Consider the following 23,913-nt stretch of genomic DNA (forward strand, 5'->3'; position numbering starts at 1 on the left):
GACAGAACCACACAGAACAAATGCCAATTTAGATCCTTGGAAGATCAGACAAATTCTGTCTTCTGTTGTGGTAAGTCTGCTCATTTTTCTGATTTTATAGCGCTCTTTCCAAAAAAATGTTAATAGATGTGACAAAAAGTGTCCCACTATCAATGGACTCATTCATCAGACAAAGCCCACTGTCAAACCATGTGAATGGGTTTACAAATCATTGCGTTTCTAAACCTAACTCTCGGTTGACTCTCTTTTGTGAGCTTGTATGTAAAGTTTAAAAATTTAGTCTCACTAGGGAAAAATACAAATATGTATTGAGATGTCAAAGGGGTGGTGTTATTGCATATTTAATACATTATTTACCTGAACCCAAGACAAGGTGTCATCTATACCCCCCCCTCCCCAACATGGGGAAGAAAAGCCTTGTCTGAGATTTTAAGTACCCACCTGGGGCAGGCAGCACCTCTGCTCCAGCTCCAGCTGACTGTCCTGGAGCCAGAGCTGCCCAGAAAGTAAGAGAAGCCAGAGGTGAGGGGGGTAGGCACCAGGGACAGATTGCAGGAGGGCATGCACGGGAACAAGGTGGGGGGAAAGGGACTGGGGAGACAGGCATGGAGTGGGGGTGGCAAGCACCAGGGGCAGGCGACAAGTGGCAGGGAGGGCAGGCACCAGTGGGGAGCAAGTAGCAGGGGGAACAGGTGGCAGGCACAGGCACAGGCATCCAGGCAGGGGCATGGGCAAGGCAGGGGACAAGTGATGGAGGGAGCAGGCAGGGGAGGCAAAGGAGGGGAGTCTGACCCCTTGCCCCTCCTGGATGTTTTGAGGGGATGAATTTAAGATGACCACCCCAATAATTAAATTCAATACATAGAACTAAATTATGATTTTCCATGTATAGAATCTAATTATTGGGGGGTTGTCTTGAGTTAAAAGCTGCCTTGGATTCAGGCAAATATGGCAATTGCTATTTGATATTTTTCATTACAGATTTTCAATAGCAACTACTGTAGGGTTTTAAGTATTTCAAGTGACTGCTGCAAAGCAGATCATGGAAAAAAAGACTTTTTGCATACAAACTTATGTAGATATATTACTCCCAGAGCTCAGCCACTACTACAAAGTTAATAGAGACTACCAGGTAAAAGTCACAGCAATAAGTACATTTTAATCTCATCTGCACTTTTAAAGGTGACTTACAAAAGATAAAACATTGGTTTATGTCTTTTTTTTAATTTTTTTTGTCTCTTTGTGATGTCTAAAATGGCCTGCAAGGTTTGTTTTTTCCTTTCTTTTCTAAGAGACCTGCAAAAGTTGGCTTGTTTAATTGCTTTGAAATACCACATCAAGTCTAAATCTTCCTGCTTTTACTGGAGGATTATTTGGAGAAACTCAGAAATGAGTATCACACACTTTCAGAGATCTTAACCTTGACCCAGGCAGTGATAGAGTTCAATCCCTAGCAAAGGCAGCTTTTCCCTCCGTTGTCTGTGGGAAATTTTTAGTTAAATGGTAATTAACAGGCAAGCAAATATCCTTCCCACTCCCAAATATTTGAAACTGCGTGAATAAAGGCACCTCCCATCTCAGGTTTCACTTCCTGGCTGCTGGATTGACAAGTCTCATAGTTCTGTAAACAGCCCACGGCACCTTTTATGGTAGATAAGGCTGCAAGTTTGCACGTAAAGAAAAAACAGGTAGGAAGAAATATCTTTAAACCCTCCTGTGACCCTTCAGCATTCAGATCAATCTAACAAATGCCCAAATCCTATTTTTCCCCCTGTATGAGTCACCTTTAAGAAAAGTGTTGCTCTTTAACAAGTTTTAAGCAAAACAAAAGTAATTTTTGTCTGAAATAGCTTAAGATTTTAGACAGGACCAATTAATTCACGCAGTTGGAGAAGCTGTGCCCTGCCATCTACATTACCTGGTTATTTACTATTTAATACATGCTTTAGGAGCAGACTGATCCAAGGGTCCCCAGGATGTGAGTTAGGTTTTTAAACTCATTCCTTGCAGTTCTCATAACAGTAATATACATGGGATCTCTAGATTTCAACCTATTTTATCCTAATGGTCTTCAGCAACAACATACAGCCGCATTTCGTTTGATGGTCATCGTATGGCTGGCTAACATTTCCGGGGTTTTTCAAGCAATAATTAACAGGCTTCCCTCCAGTTTTAGACTGCAGTCTAATGGGAGAAGTTAAAATCTTTCTCTATGAATTCTCTTTCAACTTAAAACCCCTCAATGAACAGGAAATTCGCCAGGGATGTTGAGGGGGAAAAATATATATATATCCTTCAATTAAAACCTATCCAAGGTCCTTCATCAATGGGCAGTATTTCGAAGCAACTGGAAAGACCTCAGTTTCACGGGCATGGATACCAATATATTCCATACGCATTTCAGAAGCAATAATTTACCATCTTTTACTGCCTGGGCACAAGAGCTGGATTTCCTATTACAACCTATGAAACTTCAGGGATCCTGCAGGACTACACCAAGTTCCTACCATGTCAAATCATAGTTGCTTTGCTTTATTAAATTTTCCCCCTAATTCCTGACATAACACAACACTGCTACATCACAGGCAATATACGTCAAGTAAACCTTCAGACACCATGGTATGGTATTAGGGCCCTAATATACATTTCCCTTTTATCTCTACCTTTTAGTCAAAACTGATTTTATATTTTACCTATATACCATTTTAACACATCCAAGTCATGCATCTCATCTCTCTTCCTCCTCCCTTGCCCCTGATTGGAAACTCCCTTTACCTACTTGCATTGTGATCTTTTGTAGATTTATTGGGATGAGTAACGATGGGAAAATAAGAAGGCTTTGTTCTTTACGTTTTGGAGTGCGTGTACTGCACGAGGCAACACCCCAGGTACTCCCACTATTCTGGCTGCACAGTAGATTGAGAGAGACACTCAACTAATCATGCCATACTGTATAGTCATTCAGCAAACTGATTAAATATCCCCTAGGGACTTGACCGTCACTGAACTCATTTTCTTTGGTGAACCAAAAGTGAAACAAGTGTCTGTCGTACATGAATCCATTAAGCTAACTGGCTGAATGAGCAGATTCTATATATTTTTAATCTTGTTTTTCTCCCTTTCCAGCTTACATTATATTAGCCATCCTCAAATCCTTTTCATTCATCTTTCTGGGCAATAGAGCCGATTTCATTTTATTTCACCAAAAGAGCATGTGTTTTGTTTTGTTTTTAAAACCAGCACAAATTAGACTCTTAATTGATGCAATGATATATTTTCAAAACAAAAACCAAAGATTTGATGTCTGACACATTGGCAAAGCAGCACTTAATGAACGTCCAGAGAAATAACTGTTTCCTGGATGAAAACTCGGAGAACCAGCTGATTCCTTCGTTACCACCAATCTATTTCAAGTAGCAAGAACTCATGACTCTCAAAAGTGGAAATGCAAGGGACATTTGTCACGGAGAAGCCGTGATGCAACCTACACAAACAACCGATTCGAAACCAGAAAGTGGGACAGGCAATATTTACTTAGGAGATCACAAAGCAAATTTTCACTGTGATTTCTGGATTGCAAATATCTGCCTCCTTAGTTCCCGAGCAGTAGGCTTGCAGGGCACTTATTCACGTGCTCTCGCTGGAGTCCAGGCATTCCACTCAGATAAGATCACACCTTCAGGAAAGGAGGGTGGAGGGAAGATGAAATTAACCTTTGCCCTGATCGTTTGTCACTGGATAAGATGTCTTGAGATAACCACATCAGTGAATCCCGGTGGGAGGACTGGGTAAAAACAAGATCAAACTGAAAACCGGAGACAGAATTTGAACTGAAGTTTCCCAGGTAATTAAATTACAAGAAAAAATTCTGCAGGCTCATGCTACTGAATTGCTATTGGTTAGGCCTCCTGTGTTCAGATCTGATCACTGGAAATATAACAAGAGGGCTCTTAAGGAAAAAAAAAAAAAAAAAAAAGGAATGCGTGTTGGGGGCGAGAGGACTGCAGAGAACCAGTTCACGGCATAATTGAGACATTAGTTGACATAGTGGGTTTGGAGGAATTCAAAATGCTCCCACCGGGAGAATGGGTTTCGTAAGGAAGTGCTGATTTATCACATAAATGCCAATACTATAATAACTGCCATTTACTGGCAGGTGGAAATATTCTGGAGTTGGGTAGCCAACAGGACAGGTCTGCTCTCGAGGGGCCGAGTCTTCAATGCTTACTTGCAGGTGGAGGGGCTGTATCTTCTCTGCCCCCGCATCACTTAAAATAACGTTATTTTCTCAACACAACTCTGCCCTTGTTCATAATACCATAACCGTCAAAATATGAATTACATAAGAACGACCGAAACACAGTCCTGGATTTTGCCCGATGAAAAACAGAGGCCGAGATTTCAAAAGCTGCCACAGAAATTCAGAAGCACAAATCCCATTTAAACTCCTGAGTCATGCATCCAAATCCTCTTTGGGGAAGGACCATCTTTGTACTACGAGTCTGTACAGTGCCTAGCACAATGGCCTCCTGGTCCGCTGCCATGCCTCCTAGGACATGTCTCAGTGGCTTTGGTGCCAAGCCCCAGAGCCCTGCCAAGGTGCTTGGCTTCCTGGCTCACTCTTGGTCAGAGCATGTTAGAGCTCAGAAATTGGGCCAGCAGAGCATGGCCCCGAGCTGTACACTCATGAGAGAAAGCCTGAGTGCTGGCTCTGGGCAACTGCCGAGGGCCGTGCAAAACCGGCAACACTGCCTGGGCACTGGCACATGCTGAGCAGGAGGAAAGTGAGCAGAGTGTGCTTCTAAGAAAGACTCCTGGGCTTGCCTTGAGGACAGTGCAGACATAACACTCCAGCCATACAAATGTGCAATCCCTGCCTGGGCCGCCTCAGTCTCACCCACAGTTCCTGATGCAGCAATCATTTCTTCCCTCCTAACCATGCTTTTCTGTACTGACACAACATCAAGAGTTGCATGTGTCACTGCAACCCACTGCAGCAGTGGAAAGATCACAGGGAAGAAGCCATCTGAGGTGTGCCCTGGCCTCTTACGCGCTACCATGGCACAAATATATCAAGTACACTGTGTACACAGACATCCCAGACCTTGCAAGGTGCATACAGGTATTCTGTAACAACAAAATCCAAATCTTTTAACGAAGGAAAGGAAGTCTGAGCATGGTTTTTTGCTTACCAAGAAGGTAGTTCTAGAACCAGGGGGAAAGACACAAGTCAGGTAAAAAAAAAAATAAAAAAAATCTTAGAACCTATAATCAAAATAGTCTACAGTCTAAATACGTGGTCTTACACTTCCCAGTCAGAATTCATACTGTTATAAAGCTCCTTCAATAGTGACTCACAAAGGAAATGTCTGTCAGTGCCTGTCACGCAGCAAAGATTAGGGCTTATACAGGAAGGCCCAGTGCAAAGCCAGGAGTCTCGGTGAAAAGAGGGAAGAGACACAATGTACAGACTGCACCAACACGCCTCCACCCCTCCCCTTTTTCTTCCTGCCAGTAGTGTGTTTTGTGTTCAGAAAAAACAGCAAATCTTTGAATTACATACATACATTAGCAAAATCCTTACAATATCTTTACTAACAAATGTAATCCAGTGCCTTAAGCCACAAGACAATGTACTGCTGCAGTCTCCCCTCCCTTCCTCCCCACCAGGTTTCCCAATTAAAACCTGTACTCCATGATCAGATGCACTGTGTTGACCTCAAGAGGAAAGGTTTGGTCTGAAGTCCACTCTCAAACAATGCTCCCATTGGCTCCAGGAGCAAATTTTTCCTGATAAGGAGTCCAGAACTAAGGTTTGAGTTATCAAACTCAAGTATTTTTGACAATAAATTCACATTATTCCATCACTAGATTTTGCCATCATGTGACTAACTCAGATTTTATATGCGATTCCTTTCCATACGAGGTTGAGTGCAGAACCGTGGAGTTTACAAGGTGACACAATAGTGGCAAACAGCACTCACCTCCTGAAAGAGCGTAGACATTTCACAGACCAGACATGAGCTGGGACTTTGCATTTCACATTTGTGCCTGTCGGAGAGGAAGAAATCTCGCAGCAGTGGAGTGTGGGTAAGTGCCTGGACAATACAGTTCATAAAACATGTGTTCCCAAGATTGATTAGCCCTCGGAGCCCTATAAAGACAGAATGGGAAAGGAAACTGTAAGCATTGTTGAGTGAATATAATAGTGCATTTCATTCATTTGCATTTTTAAAAATATAGTTCTGCTGTAAAATATCACAGGCTCTCTCACACGGTGCTGAATGTGAGACTTTATCTTGTGTCAAGTAGAGAATGTCATTCTGAATTGTTCAAAACGCTGCATTTCATCCTCCAAATAGTAGTAAGGTTTTTTAATTCCTGTAAGAATTTGTGGCTTGTTCAGACAGACAGAATATGCAATAACACCTTTACCATTTTCCCCCAACATACTGTATTTTCTTTGCGTCCAACATACCCTGGAATCTAATAAATGCTTTGTTTTTGAAAGGCAGAATGAAGGAAAAAGATGTTTCCAGAGTTATGGCTGCATAGAGGAGGGACGCAGCCTAACCTTCCACTCTCACCTTGCTTTCCTGATTAACTAAAGCTGAAACCCTAGCTGTTGGCGATGACTGGTCTCCATGGGTAGATCCATGATTTTGTAAATAGCTAAAGTCTCCAAGGCTGTGAAAGAGGGAGAGAGAGACCAGGAGCAGCAAGTAGAAAGCAAAATTGCCCTGAGAAAGGTTAGCTTAATTAGTAGAACATCAAAACCATTAAAAAGGAGAGATGATGGTTAACAACTCTGGAGTGAAGAGCAGCAAGCTAACACCGAGTCAACTGACTTCCTCAGCTGCTTGAATAGTAATACAACAACTACTACACTGTGGGGAAGAAATCAAAGCAAGATGCTTCTATATCCTGGTCTGAAAGTCAGCTTCCTCACTTAATACATGCGCTCCAATTTTGGGGGGCTGATTTTTGGAAAAAGGTGCATATTTTATGTGAGAAAATACTGTACACTGCAGGTTCCCCACCACCGCCCCAAAAAACCTCATTACTTATATTACCAATTAAAGAAGCTAATGAGCAGGTGGTGTGGCACTCTAGATAGTGGTCAACCCACTAAGGTGTAAATAAAGATAATTTGTCACTTCATACACAGGATTTCCTTCATGCTTTTATGATACGATCATACGTCATTTTATTTTATGATACCAGTTCCCTCTTTCTGAAATGTACTGTGGGTTGCAAGACATTTCTTCTACCTTATGGTTCAGGAGACAAAATAATTGTGGTGCATTGTACCCAAACTGTTAGTCCAGATTACGCTTAATCTAGAATCATTTGTACAGAACTGGAGCATCTAAACACAGCAACCTTAATTAAATAAAAATGTGCAAGGCTGTGGCTCCTAAAACAGCTATAATAAATGACCAGGAAACATTAATGTACAACACACAGGACCAAATTCAACATGGCACAAGAGGATTCAAAGTCAAGCAGATTCTAGAGACACGGTCTTGTATTTAGAAGCCAAGATGCTCAAGGAAAATAGTCTCTTTTTTTTTTTTTGCATACCATGAAAATGGCTAGAAGTGAGGGAAGCTTTTCAGTCATTTGAAAAATCCAGATAAGAAAAATATGCTCAAATCTTTGGCTACGCCTCCAAAGTCCAACCACCGCACACAAGTAGCTGTGAGCTAGAAGAACATCACGTGGAACTGAAAGGTTAATTTTAAATGCACAACAATCATAAAAAAAAGCCTACCACAAAACTAAGCGACAGCATGATGGCAGAGGCTCTTTAACACTGGGATGTTTGTCCTGCGCAATAATTACAGTGTAACTTGTGCAATACCAACGGGAGCCTGGTCAGTAATGCAAACCGGAGGGAGCAATCAGCCAGTTTGAGAATTCCCCTGCATTTCCATGAGAAGAAACCAGATGGCAATGCTGAGACTCTTAAAAAAAATGCTGCAGTTCCCTTGCAGCACAGCAGACAGTGCTCCAAGGGCCCCTTCGCCTCCATCTGCACAAGGGGTGTGTTCTTGTTGCCAGGTGACAGGAGACCAAGAATGCTGCCTGGCATATTGAGTTGTAGGCGATTCCTAAATCATTCCTCCAGCGTGCCGTGTGACACGGTCCTCCCCGCCACGGCTTCCTGTCGCTTCTGTTTACTCTGGAATGCAGCTCAAACTTTCCAATTTACATTATAGTGATTTCTACTGGGCAGGAAGCTCACTGTAATCATCTGCTTTATTTGCCTGCCGAGAGGTCGAGCCACTCAATGCGCCGCATTAAAACTTGTTAAATAGTTAATCTGTCACAGTAGCCTGAAGTGCAGCGTGATGCTTCCGTCGGTACGCAGCCCCCTCCAACCCCAGCTCGGAGATGTCTGAGCATCATGTCACAACACAGGGCTGTTCATGCTGCGGCGAGTGCAGAAGTGTCTGACCAACAGGGCTTGCCTGACTTATCACTTATTTAGAATTCACTCTAGTTGCCATGCTGCTACTGAGGCCTTTGCAAATTCCTGGCCATGCCTGTGATCAAGGAAGATATTCAGCACATATTCAAGCAGCAGGGCTTGTCAAAGGAAGAGAAAGTCCCTTTCCATTTTTTACTGCAAACTTTTACTGCACTCTGTCACCTATGGTCCGTGACAGAGTTGAAAAATCAGGCTATGCAGTACTGAAGGTTAGTTAGTGGAAAAGCAGTATTGCACCTAGTATAGACAACGCGTAACTGCTGATAGTTAGGGGACACAACTCTGCCACCCTCACTGCTGCCGGGCGCTGGGTCTAGCAGGGCTGCAGCCCTGCACCCCACCATTGGCACAGAAATCTGGGAGGAGAGAAGGGGAGCACACATCCTCCCCTGTGCTGCCCCCCCACCTCGCTTATAGCACCTAGCCAGTCCTATCCTATTACTTCTATTCTCGGTGTCCAATTAAAACGATCCCAAATAAATGCAAACATGCACAGACTGCTTTTTAGACTTGTTTATTGAGTACTCTTCATTACATGCCTGTGCCTGAACCCTGCTCTGCTATGACTACAAGCAACATCCCTTCAGGATGGTCACCCAAAGACAAACATAGTGCTCCGAATTCAGAAGGCTGGCTTGGTGACGCTTTACATTCTTACACAAGCTTTTCATTTTTCCATGCATCCAAAAGGCATTCTTCATATGATGCTACGCCAGCTTGACTGAGTTCAAATGTGGACCTGTAACACATAAAATAGTGCTGAAATCTGGATCTCTCAAACCCTAACGAACACACTGCAAACAAAAATTTGAAGCAAAATACCAGACTTACTTGGCTGGGGATCACAATGTATCTAGCCCCGGGGCAGCCATGAATGCAGAAGCCACATTATGTGGTGAGTTGTCTTCTGAAAAGAAACAGTATAGCGCATGGAGTTAGAGCTAAGCTATACAACCAGCATATATATCTACTATAAGAATCGCTGTATCCTTACCTTGGAAAACACTGACTGTTGAATTTTCATGTATATAGGATTAACTGTTGACAGGACTTGGTTCAAAGTATTCCTGAAAAACAAAAGAAGGTTTGCTGGGGAGGTAAGAGGTACAATGACGTGAAAGCACATTCCAGGACAGAGATGCTCTCTGTTATACTTGGGCTATTAAAATGCGATAATATTATGCAAAACAGCCTCTACTCTCCTTGTGACTTGTCCCACTCAGGGAATTTTAGTGATTTTTTGGGATGTCTGTGCTGACTAGAGTACATGGTAAGATGTCCCTGAAGTTTAGAATGCTTCATCATTGAAAACTACATTGGAAAAAGAAAGGCAAAAACCTCAACTGCATTAGTCCACTCTTGCTTGCAGCAACATCTCTCTTTGTTGGCATCTCCGACCGTGGAGCAATGCCTGCAAGGAGCGGTCTCATTTGCTAAAACTGCTCATCTTTTAAATAATAATATGCCAGCTGTACTGAGCAGACCTTCTGCTGTATTTTACAGTACCTTAGATTCTCTTGTCCCATTCATGCTTTTTGGGGCATTGTCTCTGGAGTGGCCTCGAGAAATGCAGACACTGAAGATATATGATACATACTGTAGGCAAACATTTGTGTTCTGGCTGGTGAGCTCATTTGATATAATGGCACTGATTTCCTTCTTAAACTTACTGTTGGAAAAAGGAAGAATATGTGAATAATACCACTGTCCAACTGACAGGCTGTAAAGTATGGTACAAATGCAAGCAAAGGAAAACACTTATCAGCATCATACCTGGGGTGCCTGTATGGCTCTCTTTTTAGTGGTCCATCAGATAATGGACAGGAAAAGTATGAACGCAGCTGTAAGAAAGCTAGGTCCACAACACATTCTGCAAGGATCATGTGTCCAAGCGATGCATTTCCCAATTCTATTTGCCCTCAGCTTTGGGCACTGAGCACTTGGCTTACCTTTGTGATCTGCAGTTCTTCACTTTTCTTCCATCAGTGCATTTTTTAATACTTGCTTACCAGAGGGAGACCCGCGCTACCATGCTGCTATATGCTTTGGGACAATACACGGAAAATCATAACATTGCTTCTTCACACTGACACTGAAAAGCAAAATGTCATTGCTGGGAGACCAGCAACTGTACAACCCACATTGAAGACAATGCTATAAATCCACAAGAACTTTGCATTCAGCCAAGTTGCTAACTTGTCCTTCTAGTTAAGACATTGTCTGTCACCATCTCTGTTGAAGGCAGTTTCCTGCGAAGGCCAGCAGAAAGCCATCCTGAGAAGGAGGCATCATGCTAAAATCCGTGTGTGACTTGGAGTGAAGATGCTGAATGCTTAATGTACAGGTCACTGTGCAGTAACATCAGTATAAAATAATGAGTGCTTTCCTAGGCAATCAGGGATCACTTCAACGCACGAACACAAGGCCACCCTGCAATTAACAAATGAGATTGCAGGTAAACCACGTTAAAGCATTATATTTTTTCAGTTTTCTGCCAACCATCAGTGGATCCTCTCAGCCAGGGGCGGGCAATTATTCCAGGCAGAGGGCCGCTTACCCAGTTTTGGCAGACTGTCGAGGGCCGCATGGATAGCCCTGCCCCTTGACAGGTGCCCTGCCCCCTGGTCACCATCTTGGGACCAATGTCCCAATGTCTTGGGACCAATGTCCCAGGGCCAGCACCGGTGGGACCCAAAGCAGGACACAGGCTGGCAGGGGTCTCTGGAGCCGGGCTGGGCTGCACTAGTTGGCAGAAGGGGCAGCTGGCCCGGCTCCATAGATCCCCTGCCGGCTGGGACCCTGCGCTCCTGCCACCCTGCTCCGGGCCCTGCCGGCACTGGCCCCGGGACCCCAGTGCGGGCCCCATGCTCCCGCTGACTCCCGCACCTGCTCACGCCCAGTGCCCTCCAACCCTGCAGTACAGGCGTGGGGCAGCGCACAGCCCCAACCCCTGCTCACCGGCAGAGAAGAAGCTGGTGCTGAGCATGAGGAAAAGTGGCCCCTCACCTGCTCCATGGCCGGCACGCTTCCTGCTACAGCCACTCACAGCCTGCACGGGGCTGTCTGGAGCAGGCACAGGCAGCTCCACATGGGCTGCGAGTGGCTACAGAGTGGGGCGCTGGCCATGGGGTGAGCGATGGGCTGCTTTTCCCCGCGCTGAACACCAGCTTGTAACCCAGCCCCGCTGCCAGCCTGGGCTGCACACCGGCTCCAGGCTCACCTGTTGGTGGCGGCGGTGGCAGCTGCAGCCCCGCAGGCTTGCAGTGTCAGGCAGTGTTGGCTGCTGCTGCCTGCCTCCATGGCCGGCACGCTTCCTGCTACAGCCACTCACAGCCTGCACGGGGCTGTCTGGAGCAGGCACAGGCAGCTCCACATGGGCTGCGAGTGGCTACAGAGTGGGGCGCTGGCCATGGGGTGAGCGATGGGCTGCTTTTCCCCGCGCTGAACACCAGCTTGTAACCCAGCCCCGCTGCCAGCCTGGGCTGCACACCGGCTCCAGGCTCACCTGTTGGTGGCGGCGGTGGCAGCTGCAGCCCCGCAGGCTTGCAGTGTCAGGCAGTGTTGGCTGCTGCTGCCTGCCCGGTGCTTGTGCACTGTGCAGCCCACAGGCGGCGAAGGCAAACACTGCCCGGCACAGCAAGCAGGGAGCTGGTGCGAGGCCCAGGCTGGCTGCAGGACCAGGTTACAAGGTGGTGATGAGCGCAGGGGGGAAAGTGGCCCCTTGCCTGCCCCGTGGCCAGTGCCCCGCGCTGCAGCTGCTGCCTGTGCCTGCTCTGGACAGCCCCGCGTGGGCTGCGAGCAGTTGCAGTGCGAAGCACCGGCCATGGGGCGGGCAAGGGGCCGCTTCCCCCCGCCCTTTAGCTTTTCCCTGGGCCACTTTTCCCCAGCCTCCTTCCCTGCCCAGGGTCCTCCCCTGCCCTCCCCCCACCCCTTATCTTCGGTTCCCGTAGCCATGTGGTCCCAGGCCAGAAGCCCCTGCTGAGGCTTCTAGCTGGGGGGGCGGGGCTGAGCAGTCCCTGCTGTTGTGGGAGCCCACCAGGCTTCCCCTGGGTCCTACTGCCCCTGGCTCCTTTCATTTTTGACAGGAACCAAGGGCAGATAAATATTAATTTTCTAAATTTTTTAGGAGCCCTGCAGGCCGGATAGAATGGCCTCACAGGCCGGATCTGGCCCGCGGGCCATATTTTGCCCCACCCCTGCTCTAAGCTCTTTCAAACACTCCTGGAAACCAATGCAAATAGAAAAACTGTCTGTTGAAATACCAAAGAAAATGAACCAAGAATACCCCTTGAAAGAGAAGGGCTCAGAAATGAGTTTACAGAAAGGAACTTGCCTTCCACTGTGGGGTTAAACGATCAGTGCAATCCTGTTATTGTGCATCTTTCCAACACAACATTTCAAGCACAGATTCTGCTATTACTTAGCAGAAAAGGACTTGGAGGTCTTCCTGCCATGCTTCCACCTCCCCAGTCCAAGGTCATTTTTGCATTCCAGATGTGGACGATACGTTACTGGATCAGGTGCATCAGACATGGAGTTCCACCAGACTTCAGGGGAGATGTAATGCTCATTGTACGAGTTCAAGGAGTCTCCTACATGCCAGGAGATGCATTACCTTGTGCTAATGGGTGATGAGGTAATTACCTGACATAAAATCATTCTCAAGCTTATTAACTTTTGAGGTGGAAGTCAATACCTAAGCATTTGTTGTGGATGCATATTACATAAGATAATTGCTGTTGAGATTCATGGCGAAAAAAGAAAACCCCCAAAACCCCAACACAGAATCACAGCCAACAATTTCCAAAAATGTGATAGCGTGAGAATACACAATTTGCAAGCCTTTGCTGGAAACGGGACCACCTTTTCTCAAATTAGTGGTCATTTCAAGTCCAAAGCTAAACAAAGTACAATATTCAGTTCTTATGATTTCTGCGGCTTCTAAAAGGGTTTTCTGAATGCTTCCAAGTTTAGGTTGCAGCGTTCCGTTGGAGAGGGTGATGGGGATTGCACATCTGGCTCAAGGTGCTTATGCAGCCCGATTACAGTACCAGCTAACCACCTTCCAAGTACTTTTGAACTTACTGTGCCCTTACCTCTCCCCTGAAATACACGGAAGTGTTATTCACCCCATGTGCCAAACAGGGATTCACATAGACTTGGTGCAAGGGAGCACACAAACCTGTGGCAAGAGCTGGGAATGGACGTCTACTCACCCCAATTCCAGTTCAGTGCTGTTCAGAATAATTGACAGATTTCCCTCTCTGAATTTAAAGGGTCACTTCAGGCTATTTAAGCAGTTGGGGCCAGAAGGAATTCAGCCTATCGTAGAAAGCTAAGTATACGGAAGGGAACACTTAGTCAAATAGGGAACCTAGTTAAAACAGAGCTGCACCAGAGGGTTGCTGTCATATGATTTATGTGCAAGCTAGAAGACTATGGTGCTGGGGATTTATTCAGTCTGACAATGGTTTAACATAGAACAAAATAAAAAAACCTTCTGCCACAGCTAAGGTAATAAAAATTTCAAGCACACGAGCCTCAAGACTAAGCCACTGACTCACCCTCTCCTAATTATCTCCAGAAAACACCCACTACTGCAAGGAAAATGCGTTTCTACAGATGCCTGGTTTCTCAGGAGGTATACAAGTTCCAGTCTTTAAACTCAAATTTTTGTCCCATTTTACAACAAATATGAAATAAGGCAGCTGAAATTGTTTGTTATCGCTATTCTTAGTATTAAGTTTATATTTCTAATATAAGGCTTCTGGTGTGGAAATTCCCCACATGTCATTTTGAGGTTCTATTGAGTTTGCCAACAATATATGGTTTCTCTTTTTTTTCTTGTTTTCTGAGAGGCGAGGGAGATAGAGGAATTTATTGTTTCAGGGGAAAAAAATAACCAGCAAGAACTATTATTAGATATTATGCCTGCTTTAGTTTTCAAAGTGTCATCATCATCAAAATGGATGCTGAATTGTCTTCATCACAAAATCAGCAGTGCCAGTAAAACTGCAAAAAGATATGCAATGCATTCTTCAAATCTGATCTGTTCCGACTGCTCTGAGAATACAATTCTCCCCTTTCTCTCTATGTCGAGGAGGGAGGGTAGAGTGAAATATAGATTTGTAGTTGTCATACTTTAAACTGTATGTTTAAATTCTCCAGCTCTGTCCAAAAACTAGGACTCAATGTCATTGCTTCTGGCCAGGTCAGGAATCTCATGGCGAAAGGAGGGCACTCTTGCAGAAGAACCAGGTGAGAGCGGAGCTTCAAAAATAACACAAGCCACCCACAAGGCTTTGATAGAGAAGAGAGAAAGATGGAAGACGTGTGTGTGACCTGAACTGAAATACCAGTCATCAATAGATGAGAGTGCAACGCTTTGCCAGGAGGAAGCCTGCAGGAATCAGTAAGGAGGTTTCACTCTGGGCTTTGGTCCCAGGGTGCCCAGACAAGACAGATGTGGACTGAAAGTCTGGGGGAACGTTTCTCCTTTCACATAACACTTCAGCAGTTCAGGGGAAAGCCACAACATATTCTGCTGTTTTCTATGCCAAAACAGAATAAAAAAAACAAGGCTTGAGTAAGTGCCACCATAATGAGCAAACTTTAGCTGTTTGACACAAGTTACACAACTTAATGTTAAAGATGTTCACTGAACATTTGGATTATGCAGCTGTAAGGAATAAAATATTGGATGAAAGAAGTCATTATAAGAGAGTCATAGGAAGTTTCCTGTTACCAGCAAGTGTGCAAAAGGATTTGGTTCCTAATCGTGTAGCCCACAAAGCTCTATACACACCAAACCTGTAACCTCTGCGAATATCAGGCTGCTGTTACCTGTAAGCCAAATTATTTGCATGGTGCCCCACAACCACGCAAAACTACCCTGCAGGTGGAAAGGTAAGTCAAAGTGTGAAGACAATAATTTCCCATTTAGAGTAAGGTTAAATATTATCAAGTATATGTGCTGTGCCATGGGCAGACCAAAGCTAGAGCTGGCTATCAGGGAAACACAAACCGGGTTTGTCAACGCATGGGAGGGCCATCATCTACTGCCAGTAGTCAAGAACAGCAACACAGCTATTTATCCAAACCCTGCTCTCCCCCTGGGCCAGTCACCAAGCAGCTGATCTTTCCCCCACCCACTGGTCACATGCAGAGCTTGTAATGATAGTATCCATTAAACAATATTTAGATGGGCATTGCATACAATCCCCGAGCAACAAATTTGCTCAAGAAGAGGCTAGTCAAGAAACTAGTAAATTCCATCAGAACAGAAAGTCCTGACAGCTTGGTAAAATGAACAGTCGATTTGTAACATGAAGGGAAAGCAGCTGCACTAGTACTGATGCTGTTTAGCATGCAATCTTGAAGAGTGTTGGTGAGGAAGAAGAAGATGGAAAACTCTGTAGATGACAAACCATTTTAGTTGGGTCTAAAGGGAAGTTAGAGAAATCTAAAAGGATGGAAATAAGCTAAGAGATTTAGATGGCAGGTGAAATTCAACATGGACAAGTACAAGGTAATTCTTACTGAAAGGAACAATATCAGCTACACAAGGGTACCAAGTTATATAGTGTTGAGATGCAAACAAGACAATAGGGTTACATTAAGAAGTCATAACTGAAAATATGATATAAAGAGAAATGGTAGTTGTCCTGAATACTGGTCCATTTTGGTCATCCCATCTAATACAGGGAGATTCCAAAATATACCAAAAAGAGCAACTGATCTGAGCTTTCAAAAGGCTTCCATAAGAAGAGACATTAAAAGGATTAAGACAATTTAGTTGAGGAAATGACTAAGAGATGGCAAGAATAAAGATCTATAAAAATAACAAATGGTCTAGAGAAATCATTCAGGAGCTCCTATCATATACTGTTTTTCATAACAGAGACCGGGCTCACTCAATGGCATTAGAAGGCAACACATATATTACCAATGAGAGAGAGAACACTTTACACGAGTAATTAAAAAAATGAAACTCACTCCCATGCCCAAGATTTTATTGAGCAAAAGAACTGAGTATCAATTAAGGTTTGATCAAACAAGCGCCTCCCCTGTACCACCCACCAGTTACACTAGCTGGGGTAAAAATTTACACGGGACATCAGCCTCCATGTTTCCAGATCTAAACATGCACTAACTGCCTGAAACAAGACAGATTTCCCCACCTCTTACATATATTAATGACCTAATTGGGAGGTCATATACTTCTGGAAGCATTTGGTATCGGCTACTGAGCGGCTAGATCCCAGTTAGAGACCCTTTGGACTGATCAGATATGGCACCACCTCTGCTTCTAATTCCTAGTGTGCTCCTGGCTGTAACAAAGCATCCACTTCTTGTTTTCACTACTTTCATTCAAGCTAAACACAGTCCTGTCCTATTCTTTGTACACTGAAGAACACTGCATGCATGGGAGAAGGGAAACCAAATACAAATTTAACAAAGCGTCTACGCTTAGAATTGCATCCTTTGTACTCGAGAAAGATCAGAAACCGCACCCCTTCAGACTGTGGGCTCAACTGAACGTCTCTCCATTCATATCGTCTGTCATCATCGTAGTCATTATCCCCCAAGCTGTATGATCACTGTAGCTTTGCATCACTCAGCCCTACTCCGGCTCTGTGGAGTTGGTCTAATAAAAGATATCACATCTGCTCAAAGAAGCCGGCCTACTCTGGCTCTGTGCATTGCACTTGTAGCATTTCAATTATTTGCTTAAGCTATGGCTAGTTCCTTGGGATATGGATTCAGTTTACCTTTCCCCCAAATGATGTGTTACCATGCCCCCAGCTACCCAGTCAAGTTAGCATAAGCAATAGGTGTTTGTTGATAGCTGCCCTTATGGAACTGGGTGGTAAAACACATGACGATCCTCATTCTTGTTTAAAGAAACCCTAAAATGGTATTTGAAGATAAAACAATAAATGACCATCTCTAAAACCAAAGCCTACTAACTCCAAATCATCTTAAAGGAGTAAATGAAACCATTTCTACTTAATGCCTCCTGTGAAATATTTGCGCACTCCCAAATCAGCCAGTAGCGCCACCTTTAATAACAGCTTTTGTCATACAGGGATTGTCCAGCTAGTGAATTGAGACCACCAAATGCAGATTAGTTTCTAGGTAGCCCTCTCTAATCAGAGGACCTTGAAACATATACCATTATTTTGTAGCCCAAAGTAATTTCTTTTGTACTTAAGGAGATTTTTTTTAAAGCTGGTCTCCTAATAAGGTACCTACATTGTTGCATTCAGGCATTTGTTGAAGAGGGAATAAGAGCTCATCTCATCTTGGCTGGCTGCTGAACTAAAGCAGCATTACAATGAAGCTGTGAATATATAGATATGTCTTTGCCCGCCTAGGTTCCCTCCTCACCTGGTTTTCACACACTTTTCTTTCTCCTGCAGCTGCCTTCTCTTAACATTCAACCACTGTATTTCCTCTGTCCTTACAGGACAGTCTCACTGCCCTTCCCAGCTACAGCCTCCCCCTGTCCCTCTCCGTCCTTTGATTTGCTTTCATCTAACCTGGCTTCTTGCCTCTTCCTGCTATTCAAACTACCCTCACAAAAAGCAACAGCTCCTTCTGCACAGGGTTCACTATGCTGCTGCTTCTTCCCATTCTTTTCCCTTTGTCCGTTCATCTATGGGTGCTGCCGTGTCACTCCTGTCTCTGAAATGAACTCCTTGCTCTAGGCTCCTACCCCTGATAATCCCTGCAGAAACCTACTTCTGCAAGACTTTCAAGTCTGCAGTCATCAGAGGACACTGCTACCAAACTCTTCCATTTTTTATTTAAACAAACAAAACCTATTAAACCACAGAGACTCAGAACCTGAACAAGTTCTCTAGAGCTTCTGCTCCAACCTGACTTGCGACTTGGATTTCCTTCTGAAAGCACAGGTCAAAATGGAGCCAGAAGACAGTGGCACAAGAGGAGAAAGTACCCTTGTATTTTTAATTAGCTGAATTAAGTGGTGATGGTGAGCTGTTAAGTCACCCCCTGTAAAATACTGACCTGTTCCTAACTAAGGAGTGAGTCCGCTTCTCCTTCTTTAAAATCTAAATTTAGGAGAACCTCATTGGATAGGAAAACAAGTTTAAAATCAAGAAGAAATTAAAAAGAAAGGTCAACAGGAAACACTATGAAGAACCACTGCCAATTATAAAGACAAATTAAACAAAAAGATTATTTTAGATCCAGTAAGCTAGGGGCCGCTGCATAAACTTAAAAAATTTATTGAGCCCCCAATAGCTACAGAACAACTGTGTCAGGAAAGACAGGAGAAAATATAAATTTCAGTGGCAAAACTAAACATCTGAATCCTAACAAGGAAAGCGGTTTTGTTTTTAACCCCCTGCAGCAATATCCAGGAGGACTGCTTATTTGAGTTACTGTTAAAATATCAGAAGGTTTTTTTCCTAGTGTGCAAAATAAAATCAAGCATCTCCAGGAACTGTATTAAGAGGACAGGCATGAAGCATCTTAATATATACTACTACACTTTGCAGCTAGACTAACAGACTTACAAAATATGCCCCATGAAGTGATGTGCCCCACCTATGCAAATGTATGGCAATGCATTGCATCTCAATAGTACCAACATATAAAACATCCAGGAGATCCAGGTGCATGACTTGATTTGGAAAATACCTGTGTCATCAGATTGTGGAAGAGATTTTCCACATGGACGGACCAGTTAAGAGACCATAGAGACATTAAAAAAAATGTCATCAACAGCCAAAAATAAGTGGGTTTCATCCTCAATCTGTTTACCTTTTAATCCAGTAATGTCTTCACCCTGGCCAGGGGCAATAGAGCCCAGTCAGTCAATTTTCTGGAATTTGCTGAAAGCAACTTGCTCTGAAGCAGAGTATCTGATAGCATGTACAGATCTGGAACTATGTCAAGTATACTGATTGCAAAGTAGTGACCTTACCAGCTGTGTGGAGGCAAAACTTCCAGATGCTTTACAAGCTACTTAGTTTTTCTAAAAGTACTCATTCCTGCCACCAAGGTGTTTTCTTCTTTAAAAAGTAATTTCCCTACTTTTCAGATGATCAAAATCCTGTACAAAAATGTTAAAGACATGTCCGTTCACATCCCTCAGTGTTTAGCCTGAACAATCCTATGTTAACATTATGACAGCTTACATGCACAGTACTCCAAGCGTGCCAGGACACCTGGAATGGGGCCGGACTTGATGGGGTCAGACTCGATGATCTGCTAAGGTCCCTTCTGTCCCAAACGTGCATGAACCTACATTTGCCATAGGAACCTTAAGCCCCTTGTATACAGTCATTTATGCTGTGCATATGTGCACAACAGGGCAGTTCCTTCATTTATTTTAGCATCCACAGCTGATTGTTGTAACTTATGCCCTTCAACTAGTAATCCTAACTTAGAATTAATAGCTATTTTGCATTCATTCTCCCTTTTTACTTCATTTCAAATACCCTGAAGAACCTAATATAATTATCAGTAGTTCACTGTCAAACCAGGAGCTTGCGACAATTGAGTCCTGCAGCGGTCTGTCTTGTGTTCAGTACTACTCAATGTTTTCACTTAGAAATGATGGAAGAGTCCACATTTATAACACTTGTGGATAATACCAACCTGGGAGGGATTGCAAGTATGCTGGAGAACAGAATTTAAAATGATCTTGATAAACTGGAGAAATGGAATGAAATCAAGGAGATGTAGTAGAAAAAAGACAAGTTCAAAGCAGGATAAGTAGGAAGAAAACCTCCAATGTGTACACACACACGGGCTACATAGCACAGAAAAAAATGATCTTGGGCAGGTATAATGGAGTACACATGGTGGGGATGCAAGTCAATGAAGTGATGCTGTTGCAAAAAGGAAAATATCATTCTGGAATGTATTATTAGGAGTATAAGAAAGACATGGGAGGTAATTATTTTGCTCTACGTAGTGATGGTGAAGTCTTGGCTGGAGTCCTGTCCCCAGTTTTGGGCGCCACATATGAAGAAAAATTAGAGAGTGCAATGGAGAGAAACAAAGACAAGAGGTTTAGAACACACGGCCTATAAGAAAAGAAAAGCATTTAGACTGGTCAGCACAGAAAAAAGAAGACAGGGTCATTATAGAGAGAATGATAGCCAATTTTTCTCTGTGCCCATGAAGAGTAGGACAAGCAGTAATCGCTTCAGTGACAGGAAGAAAAGCTTTGGTTTAAAAACTAGGAAAAACTTTCCAACTAATGGACGTTTAACAGTGACACTGGTTATCCAGGGAGGTTGGGGAACCCCTGTCACTGGAAGTTTTAAAGAACAGGTGAGCCATAAGACCGTCCAGGATCGTTTTGGTTTACCTGATGCTGTTTGAGAGAGCAGGGGGATGGACTAAACCAGTGAGGGCCAACCTTTTTGGTAGGCATGCCCCAAATTAGCTCTGCACCCCCTGAGTACCACTCTGATGCCCTTCCCCTGCCTGCTGTGCTGCTCTGCTCCCTGCCCTACCTGCCACTAAGCTGTCCGTCCTCTCCCGGGATCTGTTGTGTGTCCCACACAGAGGCTGTCTGTGCTGCAAATTGGCCACTCCTGGACTAGACAACCTCAAGGTGCCCACACCTCCGTGTTTGATCACATCCACATAAACGCTACAGTCACGGAAGAGATTCTGCGATGATCATCTGTATTCAGAGACTGGAAATGAAGTAGATCTCAGTTGCCACCTATCTCAGTATAAGTAATCTCTTGTTAATGGAACATCTATTCACCTGTGCTTTTTTTTTAAATATTTAAGATACTTTTCTTCTGTCCTCATTTCATAAAAGAATCCAAACACTAAGTTACTGCTGGCAAACTTTTCATAATCCAAATATGATAGGTGATAATTTGTTAAGTACCCTTCAGTGAATCGTGACTAAAAGGATTTCCCGCAGTAACTACAAAACACCCGCAGAATTTGTTCTGCTGTGGGTCATCACCAAATTCCAGTGTCTTATGCGACTCCTCAGTAATACTTAAGCATACTCAACTGTTTCCTCCCCTTCCCCCCTCAAGGTCATTTTTAGACTACAAGGATATTACAGTATGACTTTCCAAATTTATGGCTCGATGCAGCATTAAGTCGTGTAATAAAAGAAAGGGGGGTTGGTTCTGAAGCGAGACAGTAGGAATAACTTTCTAAACCCTGTGTTAATGGGCTAAAACACTCCAATATAGTTTCCCTCTATCTCTTATTTACTAGGATTGGTGAAGAAAATTTAAGTTTGCAGCCCTCAGCAGTGCTGTAAATCAATGCTAGAGGAGCTCTGCAGTGTCCTTGCATCAAGCTGTGCCTTCAATGAAAATCAATGCCAAGGTAGTTTAACAGGACTGGACTGAAGGCACAGCAGGGCGAACCTGGGATGGTAGCCTAGCTAGGGTTTCTAATAATCATGGGGAAGAACAGCAACAGAGCCAAGATTTGGGAAGGTTACCCCTAACGCGGTCCATCAGATACAGAAATTGAACTCCTCTCAACGAGAGCTATGTAGGAAAAAGACAGGTCCCTAAACGATTTACTAACAAAGATGACCTTCCCTTAATGTCTCAAAGCCTGGAGTTGAGATTTTCACATGTGGTACCTGATGTGTATTAATGATGGAGCTGAGATGTGGGGGACAGGAATGTTTTAATGACTGTAATTTGAGGATGACAAACCAAAAAGCAGCTGCAGATTTTATTATTATTTTTAAACAGGAAGAAATTTGTGGAGCTAAGCAGTCAAGAGTTTCCCATCTGCGGAAATGCACTCACATCCCTTGCACACAATGCAGTGGGGTGGTACACGGCAGAAGCTAGAGATGAAGTCAGTCTGCTCCTTATCAGCCATTCATTTAATAGCAGCTGACTTACTGCAGAGGTCACTAGGGAGCAAATAAAGAAGTGCTGAGTAATTCTTCCCATGAGATAAGCTCTTTCCGAGCAAGCACACACTATAGCAAGACGGGTGTTCGGCTATGAGTCTGCGTTTCTTCCTCGGGGTTGGCGTGGGGGCAGTCCGGCAGCGCGTCGTATGCTGCACTGAAAATACAACTTGAATGATACCACAGAGACGGCCACAATGGATCCCAACAGCATGCAACAGCCAAATCGGATCTAAGCAATTTGATGGCTCAGAAAGCCTCAAAGATAATCCACAAGGTTAGAAAAATACCCGACTTTCAATTTTTACCACACAGCATTTTCCGGGGGGCGGGATTAAGATTTCGTAATCTCCACCACGGTGAAATGCGGTGTTTTTCGGGAAATGCCCCATAAGACAGAGCCTTAACGTGGGCACAAAAGCAGATGTGTCTATAGATGTACGTACATACCACGGAACAAAAAGGAAGGAAATGATGTAAAAGCACCTAAATCAGAGACCGTCTTGAAACTACAACTTCCCTTACACCGAAAAAGTGAGCAAACAGAAGCAGAACTAGGGGATTCTTCAAATAAAGTAAAATTTACTCTATGCAAACCCAAGGCATCACTTAAAATTCAATTGAAGTCCTCGTCAGCAGGACTTAAATGCTACGCAGGGATTGTGTGGGTGGCTGGCTTTGTGCACCCGGAGTGAATTAACCGATTGTTATTAGGGCACTGACAGAATATGTCTTCATTATTTCTGCAGTTCCCGAATTAGCGTATTCCCTTCAATACCATTTACCTTTTCCAGATCTGACGAAACAGTGCCATTCAGCCCTTAAAAAAAAAACGCAATATAATTAAGCAACCTTATAAAATGCATATTTTATATACATATAGAGGGACCTTGCATATAGTTTCCCTCTCAAAGAAGGGATTCTTTTGACAAACGTAAGGGACAGAGAATATTTTCCCCCTGACAAAAATACTGGATTTAAGCTATTTTCCCCCAACCAAAGAAAGCAAAATGAGAGTTTTTATTCTGCAGTGATTACATTAGGCCATTGCAGCTGAGCGGTACACTGACTGACCCCCCCACTCCCAAACTACTTGTATTTGAAACATTCTTGTCGTCTCAGTCCAGAGATTTGCCAAGAGTGTTTCAAAAATTTCAGTAGCATTAATATGGTACATACACTTACAGGATGAACAGATAGCATGACTGATTCAATTTATATCCTCAATTATCCAGAGAATTATTTTAAAAAAAACAAAAAACCCCCAAAAAACCTCACTGAAAATTGAAGGAGGGCTCATATTGCTCAAGGCATAACAGTATAACTGGCTTTCCATAATATAAAGCCTAAGCACCTGAGATGTTCATATTTCATGAATCTCTTGCTGAAAGCATGATTCAAGCCAGGACTTCATTGTGACACACAAAGCAAAAGTGCAATTTGAGGAACGTTCAGGTTTCTATGCTCCCCGTCTCACTGAACAGTCCCCGGGGGATATTAAGCACAAAATAGTCTCTAAAGTATTCCT

General features: G+C 43.7%; 1 protein-coding gene across 2 annotated transcripts in view; it reads right to left on the minus strand.

The window, feature by feature from the left end:
* The window catches only part of USP22 (ubiquitin specific peptidase 22), a 176,871-nt gene that overhangs the window by 25,491 nt on the left and 127,467 nt on the right, over positions 1–23,913 (minus strand). For both annotated transcript variants that reach the window (XM_025204565.1, XM_025204563.1), the window contains one exon: positions 5,985–6,154. In XM_025204565.1, the coding sequence (XP_025060350.1) occupies positions 5,985–6,154 (170 nt within the window). The remainder of the gene's footprint in view (positions 1–5,984; positions 6,155–23,913) is intronic.

This window comes from Alligator sinensis, unplaced genomic scaffold (genome assembly GCF_000455745.1).
Source record: "Alligator sinensis unplaced genomic scaffold, ASM45574v1 scaffold402_1, whole genome shotgun sequence".
Taxonomy (NCBI): Eukaryota; Metazoa; Chordata; order Crocodylia; family Alligatoridae; genus Alligator; species Alligator sinensis.